The 18,688-nt window shown below is 36.9% G+C and overlaps 3 protein-coding genes across 3 annotated transcripts; 1 reads left to right on the top strand and 2 right to left on the bottom strand.

The window, feature by feature from the left end:
• Positions 1-92: 92 nt before the first annotated feature.
• On the bottom strand, positions 93-4,484 carry LOC121732736. Its single transcript, XM_042122689.1, has 4 exons — positions 4,428-4,484; positions 3,528-3,790; positions 3,030-3,083; positions 93-536 (listed from the first exon to the last, which is right to left on the bottom strand). Exons 1-4 carry the CDS (start codon positions 4,464-4,466, stop codon positions 146-148), a joined length of 747 nt encoding a protein of 248 aa, XP_041978623.1. The 5' UTR covers positions 4,467-4,484; the 3' UTR covers positions 93-145.
• Positions 4,485-5,207: 723 nt separating this feature from the next.
• Positions 5,208-9,808, top strand: LOC121732213 (UPF0193 protein EVG1 homolog). The gene is made up of 5 exons (XM_042122024.1): positions 5,208-5,377; positions 5,829-6,009; positions 6,314-6,474; positions 8,013-8,246; positions 9,604-9,808. Exons 1-5 carry the CDS (start codon positions 5,254-5,256, stop codon positions 9,723-9,725), a joined length of 822 nt encoding a protein of 273 aa, XP_041977958.1. The 5' UTR covers positions 5,208-5,253; the 3' UTR covers positions 9,726-9,808.
• A 33-nt stretch (positions 9,809-9,841) lies between these two features.
• Positions 9,842-12,037, bottom strand: LOC121732210 (ATP-dependent DNA helicase Q1-like). Its single transcript, XM_042122018.1, has one exon. The coding sequence runs from the start codon at positions 11,988-11,990 to the stop codon at positions 10,083-10,085; it is 1,908 nt and encodes a 635-aa protein (XP_041977952.1). The 5' UTR covers positions 11,991-12,037; the 3' UTR covers positions 9,842-10,082.
• Positions 12,038-18,688: the final 6,651 nt, after the last annotated feature.

The raw sequence follows: 18,688 nt of genomic DNA, 5'->3' as shown, positions 1-18,688 counted from the left end.
CAACAGTCAGATATTTTTTAAACAACTTCCAAACACAATTTTTTACATAGCTTTTATTTGTTATACTTTAACACACAGACAAAATACTGTACCTACTTTTATAAATAATTTATTAATTTAACCACAACTTTGCTAAAACTTATCTCTATGCAGCTGACTTTGCTTCCTCCAACTCTATTTCTTTAAGCCTTGTCTCTATCTCTTCCACGCTGTATCCATTTTCCTTGTTGAACTTGTATGCTTGTAGTAATTGATGTTTTTCTAAGCCTTTAATCCTTTCATAAAGTGTCTTGTTGAATTCCAAATCTAGGTCATTTTCCTCTCGGATAAAGCAAAAATATATGAGGAATATCGCTACGCTGCCGACAATACTGAACGGCTGATACCAGGGCATGGAGTCCTTCTGTACCCTTATCACGGGACTCAGACCTCTTCGAGCAGCAGGACTGGTTGAGAATTTAATTGGTGCATTCTCTTCACTAGCTTCAGTTTTGTTGCTAAACCACCTTATGTGTCTGTTTGTTCGTAAAACACTCCTGCAAACAAATAACATGTATAATATTGTTTGTGTGATTGCTAGTTTACATAAGGACATAGAAGACTTATAAGAGAATTAATAATTATTGCATTGCTAGCCCTCATTGTAGGTCAGTGTAAAATAAACTATGTATTGATATTGACAACCTGCATGAGTAATGCTAATAATATTACAACATAACAACAATCATTAAGCAATAGTTAACAAAAATATGATTAATAAATTATTAATAATATAACCTTAAATGGGTACTACATCGATTCATTTTCGTGTCTTTGTATGTACAAATTTAATTTTAGCCACTTTACGTTAAAATTAGAAATATCTTGGGATCTTTGGATCATTAACATTTAAAAATCATTTTATTTATGTATTGTGTAATAAAAAATATTTTGCACTTTTGTAATTTTCCCCTTGAATATTTTGAAATTTGACGTTTTACGGAGGGCGTGTTCCTAAGCTCTGATAGTGTATGGCAATTGACAAGTACCTACCATCTGACGTCTTGATAGCGAAAGAAATCTCGTCAAATCACACAAGAATCATATTATATATTTACTACTATTTGAGTTTTGGAACATATCTGTAGGTCTATGGAAGTAGATTTGACGTTCAGTTTTTTTATAAACGTTAAAAACAAGCAGCTTACAACCACAGAGCAAGCCTCAGATTTTTTGGGAATATTTTTGGGAGTAAAATTTTTGTAGCTTAAATATATATTTATTTCGTTTTTAGTTCTATTATTATCATTTTTATCTGGGAGCACGGCAAGCTTTTTAGCAAAGGCACGGCCGTGCTATACTTTTCTCGAAGCAGTTCGCGGCTTTTTCGAACAGCCTTTATCTTCGACGTTAACAAAGCTAGGGATTTAAGAATTTCGGTGACTAGGAGCAAGTATTAAAACTAGCTTAGCCTCCAAATTACATAACATTTCGATAAATAGTTTAATAGTTACGGATGATCAAAGTTACTACATTTTGTCAATCACTGACTGACAGATCATCAAAATTCTAAGGTACTTCTAGCAGACTTAGAACCTTGAAATTTGGCAACAAGGTAGGTCGTTATCCACAATGAAAAGAAAAATTATGAAACTGGCCAAGTGCGAGTCGGACTGGCGTAAATAGGGTTCCGTACCGTAAATTTGTATGGGAGCCCCCCTTAAATTACAAGTTTATGTACTTTTATTACTTATTACTAAAGTTGAAGTACAATTAAGTATTTTCTTAATTGTACTTCAACTTTAGTAAAGCGCCGCGAGGGACAAGATGAGGGACGAGGCGAGCCACGAGCGTCTGTTCACACTCGCACATCGCCCCTCGCCTCGTCCCTCGCCTCACGAGTCGCGACTCGTACGCGAATGTAAATGGGCTATGAGAGTTGCATGCGCAAAAATAATGACGTCATTGATAATTTTATGGAACGTACCCCAAATGATAAATATTTATATTTATGGGGAGGTTTCTTTGAAATTTAGTGGGTTTTAAAAGTTGCTTTAAAAGGCCCATTCACGGCAGGACTGCACGGCAGGCCTGCAGTGAATGGGCCTCACTGATTGGTTCACACTCGGTGTTTCCGGCCGGCCACACCGAGTGTGAACTAATCAGTGAGGCCCATTCACTGCAGGACTGCCGTGCAGTCCTGCCGTGAATGGGCCCTTTTAGGAGGAAGTTTTTTGAAGAGTTGGCAACACTGGTCGCGGCGCGGCGCTCTTTAGCGCTCTCACGCAGTGTTGTCACATCTACCAACTTTATGGTAGATCTACCTCCCTTCTACCTAGACCAGCTTCGGTATCAAATCTACCTATTTTTCGAGTTTCGACAATCGACATAATTTTTATCATTGTTCACCTTCGTTGTTCACGTTCAAATAATAAACGTTACAGACTCCTGGAATACCATTTTGGTACAAATGGAGTCGTCTTGGCACAATACTTCCTTCAGCAATTTTTTTTTATGAAATAAGGGGGCAAACGAGCAAACGGGTCACCTGATGGAAAGCAACTTCCATCGCCCATGGTATATATATATATATATATATATATATATATATATATATATATATATATATATATATATATATATATATATATATATATATATAATTGTAATCTCGGAATCGGCTCCAACGATTTTCATGAAATTTAATATATAAGGGGTTTCGGGGGCGATAAATCGATCTAGCTAGGAATCATTTTTAGAAAATGTTATTAGTTATCTGTTATATAGCTATTTAGTCGTCTACTGATTTTCTAAAATTCGGTGTGACAACACTGCTCTCATGTGATGTGAAATCCATTCGGACGATAACATCGCAGCTGTGTGCAAGAAATCGCGACGCATTATCGCAATAGCTAATATCGCTAGCGATATTATCGACCCTGTCTGCGGGAGGCAATAATTTAGGAGATGATGTTATTATACTTACTCGAGTTGACGAATTTGTACTTCTGGTAGTTAGTTAAATCAATGTTCATTTTTATTGTATTTGCCGTTTCTTTATGTCGGCAATGTTGTTTATAGAGTAATTTAAAGCATTTTTTATCCTAAAAAAGAAGAAGAGTATTATTTTTAAATCGCTGGCAGGTAGAAAGTAATAATTAAGTACTATCTATAGTCTATACCTATTACCTACTAAACCTACACAGTATAGGGTCTAGGGACTACTATCATCGGGGTTTAATTAATGCAGATACTCAGATTAATGCTAATTTATAATTATGTAAGAGCCTCCTTCCTTTGATCATCAGTATAAATAATTCGTGAGTTCACGGCTTTCTTTAAGTACAGATTTTGTCTTGAAGGCCATATTTGATAGTACACCACACTTTTTCAGGACCCGGTAAGGAAAGTGTGGCGCAATCTTATCGACGCCCTTGCAAGGGTGGCGATACTAGTCTCCTTCTCCCGAAATCCTCTTACACTGCCAAGCGCCAGCAGCTGCCCTAAATGAGGGTCCTTCCTGAATACAGTGTACCTAGGTTCTTTACCTTATAAACTCCTCTCCTTTGTCGGGTTCGGTTCGTAAGCGATCACGCTCTGCAATAAGCCTTTCCCGTTTTTCCTTCGCAAGCTGTAGCTGGTGTTCATTTTTTAATTCCACCTTGATATTCTCTACTTTTACAGTCACTGGTAATAATTCGGGGCAGATCGGCTTTACCAATAACGCCCATATATCACACTCATCGGAAATGTTGCTCACAATTTGGCATAACGAGGACCTCAATTTCCATACATCGGATATTCCTTGTTCCTATGACGTAGAGAAATGTTTATTTTGTGGCCTAGACTTTTTATTTGGTCAGAGAATTCTGACCAAATAAAAAGTCTAGGCAGAGTTTAACGAGCGACCTACAAAGCGAGGTATTTTATTATGAATGTGATCACTGTGATTCATATGTTACAACTTACAAGTATAGTATTATGATTTACGTGTCGCGGCCCGGCCGCATCTGCGTCTATCGTCCGAAGCTTCGTGCTACGAGACGATACACTCAGATCGTCCAATAGTACGGTATCGGTTTTAGCGCGAAACACTACGCATATGCGGCCGCGGCATCAGTAAAACTACGCTACCACCCATGGCCACAAAATTATAAAGTAGATAGGTACGAAAGATATCGCAATGTAGCGTAGTTTGATGCCTGAGTACCTATACCTACTCGTATCATCTAAGATGAGTGAATAGTGATGACTGTATTTAATATCATCTACAGTTACCTACTTAATATTCAGTAATAACTAATAAATATTGTTTACAAACACAAAATATATAAGTAGGTAACTTACGAAAAAGATCTGAGTGCTAGTTTTTATTGTATGTAGTAAGTACCTATCAGTTGTTCTATAATTTTGTGTTAAATTTTACGATAAGCTGGTTGTATACTTACACATTTTTGTTTTAATTTTATATTTAAATCGCTCTTCATATCTAATATTTGATCAGAAATAGCGCGATGGCGGATTTTTTCAAGATCCAGTTGAACTTGCAGTTTGCTAATAGTGGCAGTTAGCTCGTTTTGGTCAGTTATCGACTTTTCAATTTGAAACTTTATATCTCGTATAGATTTTTTTAAAACAGATATTGTAGAATCAACTGTAACAAAATAATGTGGCGCGAAAGTAAAATTTTGTAAACCTACGTAATGGCAAATAATAATTTATTGAGCATTTATCAATGTTCCCACTTTCTCTCTTTTCCTTTAATTTAGTTTCATTGTCTAGTTCTTGCAATTTAATTTTTTGGATAGTGGAACCGACTGAATCATTCATTATTTACACCCGATTGAATAACGCGTGTTTTAAGATTGTGTCTCCAAGAGAGAGAAATGAGGTACACGGACGTAAACGTGGTCACGTAGTGACTATTGTTCCTCTTTGAAATTGGCGGGAAATATATTTCCCGCGCATTTTTTTATGTGGTTGGAGGACGGCACAAGCAATGATTTGTACATGCGTTTCTAAAGGTGGCCATACACGGGACAATTATCGTAACGATTTATCTCCTCGATGTTAAAATCGAACGACAATTGTACGTGTGTAGCAATATCGCAAACGATTTTACGTTCAAAAGATCGATTGGACGATTTTCTTGACGATCGATCGAAACGACAAATTGTCCCGTGTATGGGCACCTTAAAGTTGCTATGGGTACGATATTTATTTTTACGAAAGTATAACATTGTTAAATATAGTATAATTAAAATTATTTTTGAAATGGAGAGACCAGACGAAAAGGGATTTGTTCAAGTGAATTGGCCAAGCAAGAGTATTCCTCATGGAGGAATACTTCATACTAAGGTTATTGAACCATCGACAGAGCAACAAAGGTTTCTTAAAGGTTTGTAGCTGGTACTAAAAATAATTAATACATATTTAATTTATTCTACCTGCCACTACCGGCGTTCTTTGATATATACATTATAAACGCGCACATTTTGTTGAGAAAGTGTCGGGCCGCATTTCCATACATAACATTTACCTACCTATATTATGATCCGTAACTGCTTCACATTATTGTTTAGGTATAATTATTTATGTTTACAATAGCGATCTAAATAATGACTGTATACCTACTGTTCAGAAGTAACAATTGTGTGTGGTAGGTAGGTAATAGGTATAAGCTTATTATAGTGCTTACCCGATATCTAAGGGTAAACTTTGCAGGTGCCCTACTTATAGACGTAAAGTTGTATTTAGTATTTACCCAACACTACTTACTGCTATCTTTTTCTTTAACTAAAAAAATAGATGTTAAAGTGCCTAGATACAATTAACATCTATTTTTTTAGTTCTGCTTGAAGAATCCAAGCTTACAATATCTCAGCGTCGGAAAGGTGCGTATGTTTTGCGGCAATACGACGAAGTTGCGCGTACAGAGAGAAGTGAAAAGCAACCAGTGGTGCGTCCTCGAACATCGCGCCGAAGATCTTTGTCCGCCATTCGGGAGTCGGGAATTTACATCGTTGATGAGTGAGTCTGAATATATTCTGTAAACCTTATATTTTATTTTGATGACATATTTATGGCGTGGCGGCGCGGCGGACAGACGTGTCGCAGGCTTATGGCTAGGTACTGATAATATTTAAAACGGGTAACCGTCTCACTGTTCTATATCTTCTTTGCCGCTTTCATAATATGTCAGTGGATGGAATCCACAAGCATTTTCATAAGCTTTGACTAGGTACATGACGAAACCATTAAACTATAATACTTATAGCCTACACGTAACGCTCGTCCATTTTACATGACAATTATTATAGTCAAATATTTAAAGGTACCGACCCGTGAAAAGAGGCGAAGATCGCGAAAAGCTAAAAGAGAATCTCGTATACCAAATGGCTTACGGCGATAAGGAGCAGAGATCAGAGCCGCGGCCGCCACCGCGTCCAAAACACCAAACAAGATTACCCACCAAGAAAGAACAGTGGAACGATTGTAAGGATCGTTTAAAAATTTAATTGGTAGATAACTTAAAAATACGCTTCAAACGGTATTTCGAGATTCACGCAAAGTTCGGAGAAGAGTGCGCGGCGCTACTAGCACAATACAGTAAACAATGCGACAAATCCATGTTGCGTACTTTAGGGCCCGTATTTTTGGTCAGCACTCAAGATGCATCTCGGTCTCAAGACACGGTTCAGGCTCTGTTATTTATTGGTTTGGTTGGCTGTCTAAAGAACAATGGCCAAATCGTACCAGGTGGGCGTTGGCGTCCCGATATGGAATTAGTATCAAAAATTCCCTAATATTTTAAGGCATCGAAAATCATTAGAAATGTGTCTATAAATAGCCACAAAAAAAAGATCAATATATTTTAGTTTCGTTATGTTCTGACAGCCGGCGATCATTCGCATTCGTTCTATTATTTGGGTAATACTCTCGGAAAAATTGAAATAATTAGAAACGAGATCGCCGAATATACACTTGTAGGCCACACCGCAGTCGGAAAAAAGGTAGTTCTTAAGTCTAACCTCAAAATAATTGTAAACGTTATTAATTATTATAAAAAATCGTGGCTATTTAGACATAATTCTCAAACGGAATTATGTTTAGAGCATAAGAACAACCAAATCTAACTATAGTTTATTTTGGGACATCAAAAATAAAAGTCGAGTCCAGCTCCTATACAAATTTGGCCATGATTCTTTGGACCAATCACTGAGCCGAACCGCGTCTTGAGTACTGAACAAAAATACGGGCCTAAATATCAATATTGACAAACAACGAACAAAACTTGTTTACGGCCGTCTAGCGTGAAAACTTTGCATTAGGTAACATAATATCCTACTAGCTATTTGACCGAGCTTCGCTCGGTATTCGATAAAACACGAATAAAATGACATTTTCTAAAAATGATTCCTAGCTAGATCGATTTATCGCCCCCGAAACCCCCTGTACCTATACTAAATTTCATGAAAATCGTTGGAGCCGATTCCGAGATTCCAATTATATACTGGGTGTAACAAAAATAACTGATAATACTTTAGGATGTGTACGTGTTCCTTGTAGAGAGTTCACTGTGAAAGTAGCAGCGCTGAAAGACCAATTTTTTTTTCACTTTTGTATGGGGAAACTCGTGACGCTCGGGCCCTTGCCCATACAAAAGTGAAAAAAAATTTTCGTCTTTCAGGGCTGCTAATTTCACAGTGAACTCTCTACAAGAAACACGTACACACCCTAAGGTATTATCACTTATTTTTGTTACACACTGTATATAGAATTGCTCGTTTAAAGATATAAGATTCAGCCCGTCACATGCTTAAGCTATAATATATATTAATATATTTATAGCTAGACATATTTTCTACACTAAATTCACATGCCACAGAAATATATATTATAGCTGAGTGTGTGGTCACGCGAAATTAGTATAGAAAATATATATTAATATGCCGAGCTATAAATATATTAATATATTATAGCTAAGTCTGTGACGGGCTTTCTTATCTAAAGATTTTTTACAACATTTTTAGTGGTAACACAAATACGAGAGCGCGCAGATTGGTTGGCGGAAATGGAATATTTAGGACAAGGAGCTCAATATCGTGACCTTGTTAACGGCCAAATAGCTGAAAGGATGAGAGCATTGGATGCTTTGGGAATCGACAGTGAGTGCTCTACCGCGAGAACCACTTCTTCGTCTTCAAGTACCCCACAGCCCACAAGCAAGCTAAGCGTGAAATCTACAGTTAGCGCCGCCGGTTTAAGTAAGAATGTTGTTTTTATTACGATCCTAGGTGTCTAAACACACTAGGCTGAATTACGCCGGCGTAAATTCCGCCGCGTTTACGCCGCTTTTCAAATGCATACAAAATACGGGCCGAACGCGAGGGGTGCCACACTATTACGTCGCGTTCCGTCCGTATTTTTGTATGCGTTTGACATTTGCGGCGGAAATTACGCCAGCGTAGTTCAGCCTAGTGTGTTTAGACACTAATACCTTGGTTCTACTCCTTACTGATAAGTGCCGGTTAAGCTATCCAAAACTTATCAGACAGATAGCGTATGGAGTCTGTCAGATAAGTTGTGGATAGCCTATCCGACACTTTAATCAGTGAGTGAGTCGTGAAACAGGCTATTAATCTTAATCTTTGTAAGTAGTGTTCCTTAGATTTTCCGAAATCTTTACAAATGTTTGTTCGCAGTTTGTGAACCGATTTTGATAATTAAGAAAGAACAATTTTTTTTATTACTATCAAGCAAATTTTTTGTGAGTAGCTTCATTTTGATAAGTCATGTTGACGTCTTTACTAAGGGGGGTATTACATTATCATTTATATATGATAATTTCTATGATCATATATAGGATCCAATATATATGATCATTTGATCATATTTGCATATTACATTATCATATTTCATTGATCCTATTTTACGTCATATGTGGTTTCAATAGCCAATGGAGAGCGCTAACGCTGACAGGTATTGACGTCAGGGTTACTAGATCTCAGAGAATTCGATTTGTCAAAAGACGTCGTCATTTTTAATATGGCTTGTTTTTTGTTATTTCAGCAAGATTATCCAAGTATATAATTAGAAAAATAATTACATTAGGTACATTATTTGAAACATATTAACGAACAAGAAATTAAAAACTCTTTTTTATATTAAATAACTGGCACCTATTTCTATGACCGTATTGGATCCAATCTCTCAGCAAATGTCAAAAATCTATGATCAAGGAAGAAAAGAAAAGTACTTTTATCTATAAAAATTAAGAAAACGAATTTTTGCCATTTGTCTGCAATACAATATTCTTACAACTAAAAATAATAAATTTTTTATTCTTTATACCTAGCTTATGAAAAATCTGATTTGCCCCCCCCCCCCCCCCCCTGGCCCATAACCTGGGTAATTTGCCCTCCCCCCCTGGCACCAGAACCTGGGAAATTTGCAAACAAAAAAATATATCCACAGCCGAACATATAACCTCCTCTTTTTTGGATGTCGGTTAAAAAAAGGGTGCTTACTGCTTCACAAGTAGTCCCATGATATGGAAATATTAATGAAGTCGGGTTTATTTTGTTAAAATTAAAATTCTACGTTATTGTTTTTGTTTTTCAGGACAATCAAGGAAATCAACACGCTCTTATCGATTGCCTTCCAAAGGCTTATTTAGGGAAGAGAATGTTGCAGATTATGAAAAATTGACACCAATACAATATTCGCCAAGACGTCGAGTTTAATACAAAATCAAAGAAATTATGATACTTATTCTTAATATTATGCTTCACAATATTTGGAAACAAAAAGGTATTATGTTTTATTTTGTAATTTTCATGATTAATATTTTATGAAGAAATACTGTAGGTAATTTTATAATATCTAAGTAACAAGTAAGTATTTCTTGAGTTTAGAAGATGTGATGTCAAGACTTAAGATCTAGAATTCTAGACTATAAAATAATATAGTACAAGACAAAGGCCCTTGCCAATTACAAACGATGCTCAGCAAAAAATGAATTGCAACGCAGTTGCTGGTTGCCGATCCTAATGTCTAAAAACCTGCCTTTTCATCAATTAGTAAAAGGCCAACATATGCAGTTAGTCATCATCATCAATCAAAATAGTTTTTAATTTCTTTGCTTTATGGTCTTCAACAGCTTTTCTTTTAACTGCATAATTTTCGTTGCCTTGAGATTTACTACTCGAAATTATATCTAAATCTTTTGGAGCAGGAGAATCTAACTCAAATTTGGTATACCTCCTTACAGTCATTTTTAATGAGAAGTCTGGGTCATCCAATGCCTCCATGTTAACACCTTTTTTCAGATAAACAACTGTTGAATATGCAGTAAAGTGAAAGTCTTCTACTAAGTATCCTTCTATTAATAAAAATGCTATTATGTCTTCACCTTGACTGCGACTAAAGTTGGGTTCCTTACCCTTGTGCCTGAGAGGAACGGGTCCTTTTAAAAACCAGGCATCTAATAACTTCTGTGCAGTAAGTTTTGTGTCCTGAGCCTCAGCATTTTGAATAATACTAGCCAAAACTCTACAGTGTGAAGCGAGATCAAGTTGAATAGAGTTTGTTGCAGTATTACTACAAACGTCACACATTTTGTTACAATCTGCATCACCCCAGTCCTCGTCAAAATGTTGTGCTATTATTTGTCTCCTACATAAAGTTCCATTCAGACAATACTTGACCATACCATACAAATGTTCTATTGATCCAACTGAAGAGAACACCATTGCACTAACTCTGAAAATATCCTGCATTCTATATAAAGTTATGCATTCAGCTCTAAGACCATCGCGACCGGCTCGTCCACTTTCTTGATAATAATTTTCCATTGATTTACTTATTGTGTGATGAATAACAAATCTTACATCTGGTTTATCTATGCCCATACCAAAGGCAACAGTTGCTACAATAGCTTGGTAATGTTTCTCATGCCATTTTATGTGTACTTTAGATCTGGCATCTGACTCCATGTTAGCATGGTAACAACCTACTTTTAGATTCCTTTTCCTTAAGCCTTGTGCTACGTCCTCAGCATCTTTAATACTATTTGTGTATATTATACCACTCTCACCGTTATATCTATACTTGAGAAGCTTCTCTAAAATTGTTAAACATTCCTCCTGTGAAGTTGGTTTTTCATGTATTTTATAATACAAATTGGGTCTGTTGAATGTGGATTTAATAATAAGACAACCTTGCAAATTGAGAATTTTCTGAACATCAGAAAGTACATGTGCAGTAGCAGTGGCCGTTAAGCCTAATATTGGAGTGTTAGGAAACATATTAGACAATATCCCAAGAAATTTATAATCTGGTCGAAAATCATGGCCCCACTGAGAGCAACAGTGCACTTCATCTATAGCTATCCTCTGTAATCTGCCCTCAGCATAGCACTTTTGTAAGTTAGACATGAACCTCTTGCTTTTGGCTAGTCTCTCAGGTGTAACATAGAGGAGTTTTACATCATTATTTTTATCTTTAAGTAAGTTTAAAGCAGCTGCTGAGTCTTCCTTGGAGCTTGTGCTGGTCATGAGTTTCGCTGGTATATTTTTATTTGTTAGAGATCTCACTTGATCTTCCATAAGCGAAACGAGTGGCGATATAACAACAGTTATTCCCGGTTTGATTAATGCTGGCAGTTGATAACACAAGCTTTTACCGGCTCCCGTCGGCATGACGACTATTGTGTGTTGACCAGAAAGAGTTGAATTTATAGCACTCAACTGTTTTGGTCTAAAAGTTTGTAATTTAAATACATTCTTTAGGGTTTCACTTACTTTTTCTGACCACTCATATGTAGTACCTCCCCAGTCGACGCTTGCTAACTTGTCTGATTTTAATTTGTCTAAAGACTTTTTTAAAGCGGATTTCTTTTCTTGCAGTTGCCTTTGAATAGTTTTTAACTTTGCTATTTGAGCATCCACATTTGACAACTCTTTATCAATTAATTTTATTTCCTTTTCTAATTCTTGAGTTGTTGACATTTTTATTTTCAATTTTGTCAAGATAAAGCTTCTTTAGAAAAGGAACTTTACTCTCTAAGCCTCTACAAATATATACTAGTAATCTGTGCTATACTCCACTCGGGCTAACTTGTGGCTAGCGGCCATTGACTCCCTGTCAAAAACTTGTCATTTTCCATATAAAACCACGATTGACAATATGTGACACTTCATTGTCAATCGCGGTTTATATGGAGTGAGTGGCAGGTTTTTGACAGGAGGTCAATGACCGCTGGCGACAAGTTAGCCCGAGTGGAGTATAAACGCAGACGCTTCTATCCAAGAAACTTAAAAAAACACTGAAAAACACTATGATTACTACCTCATTGTAAAAACACCTTCACAGATTACTTTAGGGTGACATTGACGGGAGCGCTGCTGGTAAAAGAGAACTGTCAAACATTTAAGTCAAAAATGACGTTTTTGTATGATAGCTAAGCGTTTAGTTCCTTTTCTCGCCACGTTCAAATAAAGCCTTGTCGAACTGTACCTACAGTTCGACAAGGCTTTTAAATTTGAACGTGCGCGTGGGTGACATTGACGGGAGCGCTGCTGATATACCGTAGCGCAGCATAAACCTTTATTTGAACGTGGGTGACATTGACGGGAGCGCTGCTGGTATTGGTAAAGGAGAACTGTCAAACACATGTCAAAAATGACGTTTTTGTATGAGAGAAGCGTACTACGGTTAGAGATGGGCACGTACCTGGGTATTTACCCATCTACCCGGTATTTACCCTCACGTACCCGGTAAATACCCGTATCTACCCAAAAGGGCGGGTAGATAAAATTCAATACTTATGTCACAACCACCTCAAGAACGGTAATAGCTAGAGAGTTGAAATTTTCATAGATTGTGTATATCCGTTGCCACTATAAAAACAAATACTAAAACCAAAATAAAATTAATATTTAAGGGGGGCTCCCATACAACAAACGTGTTTTTTTTGGCCTTTTCTGCTATCTTATCAATAATAGCAAAATGTAGGTACTTGAATTTTTACACAGTCTTTAGATGGATGTTAACTTTAATATTTAATAATAATATTAATATAAAATAAAAAAATTAAGAGGGGCTGCCATACAAAAAACACAAATTTTGTCTTAATTTTTCTCTATAATGGTACGAAGGGTTCTTCGTGCGCGAGTCCGACTCGTACTAGGCCGATTTTTTTTATTTACATTCTATTATTTTATTAATAATTAAAAATATTTGAAAAACCTTTAAAATATTTAAAAAATATTAGAAAAAATATTAGAAGACCCTTGAAAATTACTTTTAAAATAGACAATGTATAAGTACCTGGTTAAAGAAATTATATAAAAAAATATGTAGGTATAATTTTTTATTATTTATACATATAACACGTCCTATCTTATATAAAATCTGATTTGCTTTGATTTGCTTCTGATTTTTTTAACTTCTCATTCTGCTAGCGATCTGACTTCTAGACATTGAACTAGTCGTTTTGAATTTTTTCTTTGTATGGCACGCATCCATTGATGCGTCTATATATTTACTATTTATCTTTATTTACAGAAGATTTTGTGGGGCTCGTCTTTTTAATCTTTTGAATGTTTGGTTTGGTAGAGTTTTTATCAATTTTTTTGCCAATATATTGGGATGTCATTTTATCCTTTTACAATAGTTTTGAAGGGAGTTTTTAATTTTCTCTTTTACATACTTGATTTTTAGATCATTGTAGGTTTGGCTATTCGTAACATAATATGGGGCTCCAGTTATTGAACGCAGGGTTTTAGATTGGAATCGTTGTAGAATGTCTGTGTTTGATATGGAGGTTGATATGGAGGTTGTCATCTGCGTATGTATATGTCAGAGCTTCATCAGTACTTGGAAGTCTAATGTGTTTAGAAGGTAGAGATAAGGGCCCAATATGCTGCCTTGCGGCACTCCTGCTTTGATTTCATGGAGACATGTTACACTATCTCCGTACTCAACATAGAAATATCTATTGCTGAGGTATGCGTTTATAAAGAGGTAGAAGTTTAAGGGTGGCTTTTTACGAACAATTCAAGTTTATACAACAGTCCAAGATGCCATAATCGATCAAAGGCCTGTGATATGTCCAGAAAAATAGTAAGATTTGCTTTCAAAAGCTTTTTGAATTTCTTCTACCAGTCTGTGTACCTGCTCCACGGTCCCATGCGCTTGGCTTGCCCGAATTGGTGATCGGATAACAGTTTACTCGCTATGATTTCTGGCATCATGCGTTTCAGGAAGAGTATTTCTAAGACCTTGGAGGGCACTGGCAGAAGACTTATAGGCCGGTGAGATTTTTCATCCTATGGATCTTTTCCGGGTTTGGGGATTAATATTACAATCTCTACTTTACATTGCGGGGGGACAATTTTTTTTAAATACACGCGGATTTGTGTGAGATATTTGATTCTACTTTCTGGTAGCTCTTTTAGTATTTTTAGTGAAATGTTTACGCCAATTTTCATGCTGGGGAAGATTGTTAAAGTGGTTCCCTTAAACGAGGATATACCATTGGTGACTTTTTTGTGGTGAACGCGCTGACTTGTGTTTTGGTGCGGTTAAATTAGACTGAGTTACGTCTACCCCATTCCACCCCGAGAAATATGCGAGAAGTCACATTATCTGTACTATCATATGCATAGCAATGAATGCCGTTGGTCTGTAACATGTCATTGATATGCTGTATGAATAGGGTAGGCGATAGCACACATCCCTGAGGGATACCAGCGTCAACAGATAGAGTATCAGAGCATTCACCATCAACTACGACTGCTAAGAAACTTGTGACCCTCTTGCATTATTTCTTTGAATCTTGGATACTCGTAATAGTGAAATTGTATATATCCAAACTGACAGCTAATACCCATAGTTTCAATCGCCTGAGCCAACGATGAGTTAGGTATGCCAAGAGAGCCGAGCCGAGCCTTAGTAATCCCTGAGCATCCAAGTGTCGAAGGGGCTGGCTATTGATGATGGAGTCCATCATCTTCGAGAAGATTATAGCGATTGATCTGCTGTTGGAAGAATTGGAACGGTCACATTTTTTAAGTATCGGGTTCTCAAAAAGCTGTCTTTCAAGAAGCCGAAACTATGTGAGTAGGATAGTTGAGCCAAAAAAGACGCGTAAAGACCGGAGCCAACTCTGGAGCACTCACTGGAGCTAATTGCACTGGGCGCTGATAAAACCGAATATCCGATATGACGCTCATACTTCGTTACCATAACCAACCATACCGGTTGGCGGTTTCCGCCCTCATCATAAAGGGTCGAGTTGGACGACATGAGGACATGTCATAAGATCGGCATTCTCTTTTGCGTGTTGAAGGAAACACAGTGCAAGCGCTGTTTCACGCCGGTTTTTTCGGAGTCGACCCATTCGTACCGAAGAATCGCTCTCCCACGGTTAAAAGGGATTTTTTTTCTTTTAAGTAACGCACAGGCCAAGAACTTTTTATATTTGATCATTAGTTGCGTTTATACAAAAACAGTACTCATTTACATAATACATTAATTTGCATGTACATAATATATAGGTGTCAAGACTGTAAAGGTGCCTCTTCACAATTGACCATACTGGCCCACTACTAGCCATCGCCATTGTGTAAACGGAGTAATGGTGTATGATGGCGGACGATTTTCAGGCGTGGCGGGCAATGGCGTGGCCTGCAGTGGGTCATCGTGACATTGTGTACTGGTTATATAGGAGACAAGATTTTGCACACGTGTTCCTCTAATAAAGTAGGCATCCACTATAATTGTATTTCACAAAATTCTTACCTCAATGAGGGTTTATACCTTGAGGTTGTAATAGTATAGGCTCAAGGTTAGTTAGTGGAACCTTATAATTTCTTAGACACAATTACACAACAATATTTCGTATTAAGTGCCTACAATTACTAACAAATATTGAATTACGAGAACCTATGTATATTAGAATTTTTGAAAGTTTAGCCTAAAGGAGGGATGAATGTTTTGAAATTTCGCACGCGTGTTTCCCTTAACGATGAAGGCGTCCACTAAGACGATTTACTCAATTCCCAAAACTTTATCACCATTAAAAGGCAGTATACTTTAAAGAATATTAATATCACACATACAAAACCAAAATTTAGGAAAAAAGTTCAAAAACACAGCGTGACATGCGGCCGAAATTCATGAAAAACATGGTTTTGTATTGCAAACATACATTAGTTTAAGACTTAAAGGGGCTTATTCGAACAGTTACGAACTAGTGACCAAATTTGCATTATTTAATGGAGGTTTTACTAAGGATTTACTAAAAAAAATATGTGAAAACGTACGCTGAATTATAAATACCCACCATTTTTGGGTATTTACCCAATCTACCCGGTAAATACCCAGGTGGGTAGATTGGGTATTTACCCATCGCCCATCTCTAACTACGGTCGTCTACGGTGCCATTTTTTATTTTTAAATAAGAAGAAGAAGGTTTTTTGGAAGAATGTGAAAGAGTGATGTTGTGTTTTTATATATTATTTTCCTAAAATTGTGTTATCTGGGTTTTTAATGTGTAATATTGATAAGATATTAACCATTAAATATTCGTTATCGTGCACAAGTGTAGGAAAGTGATGTAATAACCAGAAACGTGCTCTTTTGTGTTCCCTCCAAAACTCCATCAAAAGTTTTAGTAAAGCGTCCTACCACTTTACTGAATCGACCGACTTGACTTTATACTTAGAGACTTTAACTAAACTTTAGACCTGACGATAATATAGAAAAAATTGTATAAAGAATATTGTATTCCCGCCATAATATTATACTCGACACTGGCCATGGTTATAGCCGAAGTGCCATTATAAAAAAAAAAATAAGAAGAAGAAGATGATAGAAGCGTTTATTTCAGGTTCAATAATATTAAAGCCATAGATAAAGTATTATAGTATAGATGTAGTCTTAGCCAGGGCTTTAATACCGGTATTTTTTCATAACGTTATTGATTCAAGGGCATAGATAACGGTATGAAAATTTAACCCATACTAGAAATAACGGTAAAAATTGGAATTATTAATACCGGTAGGCGGTAAATGTTATAACGGTAAATAGGATTTATAACGGTAAGTATATGTTCTTTGATAACGTTATCTTTTGTAAAATAAGTACTCGATTTAATCAGTCAATTCAGTATGCAGTATGCACAAAATTGAACTAGTCGTGTCTGGTGACCAGTAGGTATATATTATAGTAAAAATGACGTCTAATAAGAATGACATGGTCAGTATTCAGTAGTTCAGTGCTCAGTATCTTTGTTCAAATATTACTTATTTATGGGTTGCATAGTAAATTATTATATTATCAGCACGTGCGCCATGCGCTGGCTGCCGGACGCACTCTATTATTTTGCAGACGACGGGGCGAGGTGGAACACAAAGCACACGACGAGTGGAGGCAGTCAGTTCAGGACATTCGTTCTAGTGGAGATGGAGAGAATAGAGCTAGCTGCCGCCTCGCGCCGCTGTGCCGTCTGCGTTACTGCATGTAAACTGGTTTGTGTGATCCACGGACATGCTGCGCCGCCAGAGCCCGCCGGGGACCTGCGGAGCAGTCTTTTTGCCCTTGGTGTGCGTTGGTAATACATATTGTAGGATTCCCTTTGTGCTATCGTTCGCGGCAAAATTGACCGGTTCGCCCCGCCCCGTCGTGTGCAAAGCGCCTCTGATCCGACGGGCTACGCTCCTTAAAATATTCTCCGTGTTATAATACCTACATATTTTGTAAATGCTATCATATAATTTTGTCAGGGCCGCCTCTAGTCCATGTGGCGCCCGTGTGCAAACATTACCCTAGCACCCCCTAAAAAGCGCGCGCGCGGTCAAAATGAAATGGGTACAAAGTAAAAGTACAGTTTGTCCGGTCGCTTAAGGGTGAGTTTGTTTTCTAAATTAGAACACTGTGCTTTTTTGTATCTAAATCCAAATCCTCCCACTACCTATTTTGAAAAAAACGAGCGGTAGGATACTCACTATTACACCAAATAATATAATCTTCATTTATGTGTTTTAAGGTTCATTTCACGTTGAAAAATAATGATTATAATATTTATATTGCAAAAGCCGAGCTGCTCATGGCGCGCCTTGCTTTGATGTAATTCTACAAATATAAGAGCTTCGGATATTACACAAAAATGTTTGCAAACTGGAGTTCTTTTTACGTTGGTCAATAAAGCGTGGGCCGTGGCGGCCGGCCAGCTACAGGCGCGCTCCGAGTGCATAACGTCAATACCTGTCAGCGTTAGCGCTCTCCATTGGCTGTTGAAACCACCAAAACCAATGACGTAAAATAGGATCAATGAAATATGATAATGTAATAAGCAGATATGATCAAATGATCATATATATTGGATCCTATATATGATCATAGAAATGATCCAATATAAATGACAATGTAATACCCCCCTTAGTCATGCAGAAATAAACGGAATATAAGAACTCGCTAAATATTAACTGAGTAAATTGATATTATATTTTTATTTTAATAAATTATCAAATTCTGATACATTGTTAGATCTTGCGAGTCGCGACAAGCTTTTATTATCATGCAAATCCATACTAATATTATAAATGCGAAAGTATCTCTGTCTGTCTGTCTCGCTTTCACACCAAAACTACTAAACCGACTGTAATGAAATTTTGTACACAGATAATCTGACAAAGGGCAT

This window comes from Aricia agestis, chromosome 12 (genome assembly GCF_905147365.1).
Source record: "Aricia agestis chromosome 12, ilAriAges1.1, whole genome shotgun sequence".
Classification (NCBI taxonomy): Eukaryota; Metazoa; Arthropoda; class Insecta; order Lepidoptera; family Lycaenidae; genus Aricia; species Aricia agestis.
Note: the sequence above shows the minus strand (reverse complement) of the source record. Positions and strands in the feature narration are given on the sequence as shown.

Bases quoted from the DNA above. Each gene is read 5' to 3' on its own strand.
- LOC121732213 (XM_042122024.1), top strand. From the start codon at position 5,254: ATGGAGAGACCAGACGAAAAGGGATTTGTTCAAGTGAATTGGCCAAGC. The intron at 5,378-5,828 runs GTTTGTAGCTGG...CTATTTTTTTAG, and splicing joins GCAACAAAGGTTTCTTAAAG to TTCTGCTTGAAGAATCCAAG. The intron at 6,475-8,012 runs GTAAGGATCGTT...CAACATTTTTAG, and splicing joins GAAAGAACAGTGGAACGATT to TGGTAACACAAATACGAGAG.
- LOC121732736 (XM_042122689.1), bottom strand. From the start codon at position 4,466: ATGAAGAGCGATTTAAATATAAAATTAAAACAAAAATGT. The intron at 3,084-3,527 runs GTAAAGAACCTA...CTTCTTTTTTAG, and splicing joins AAAGGAGAGGAGTTTATAAG to GATAAAAAATGCTTTAAATT. The intron at 537-3,029 runs GCAAATACAATA...ATTTGTTTGCAG, and splicing joins ATTGCCGACATAAAGAAACG to GAGTGTTTTACGAACAAACA.
- LOC121732210 (XM_042122018.1), bottom strand. From the start codon at position 11,990: ATGTCAACAACTCAAGAATTAGAAAAGGAAATAAAATTAATTGATAAA.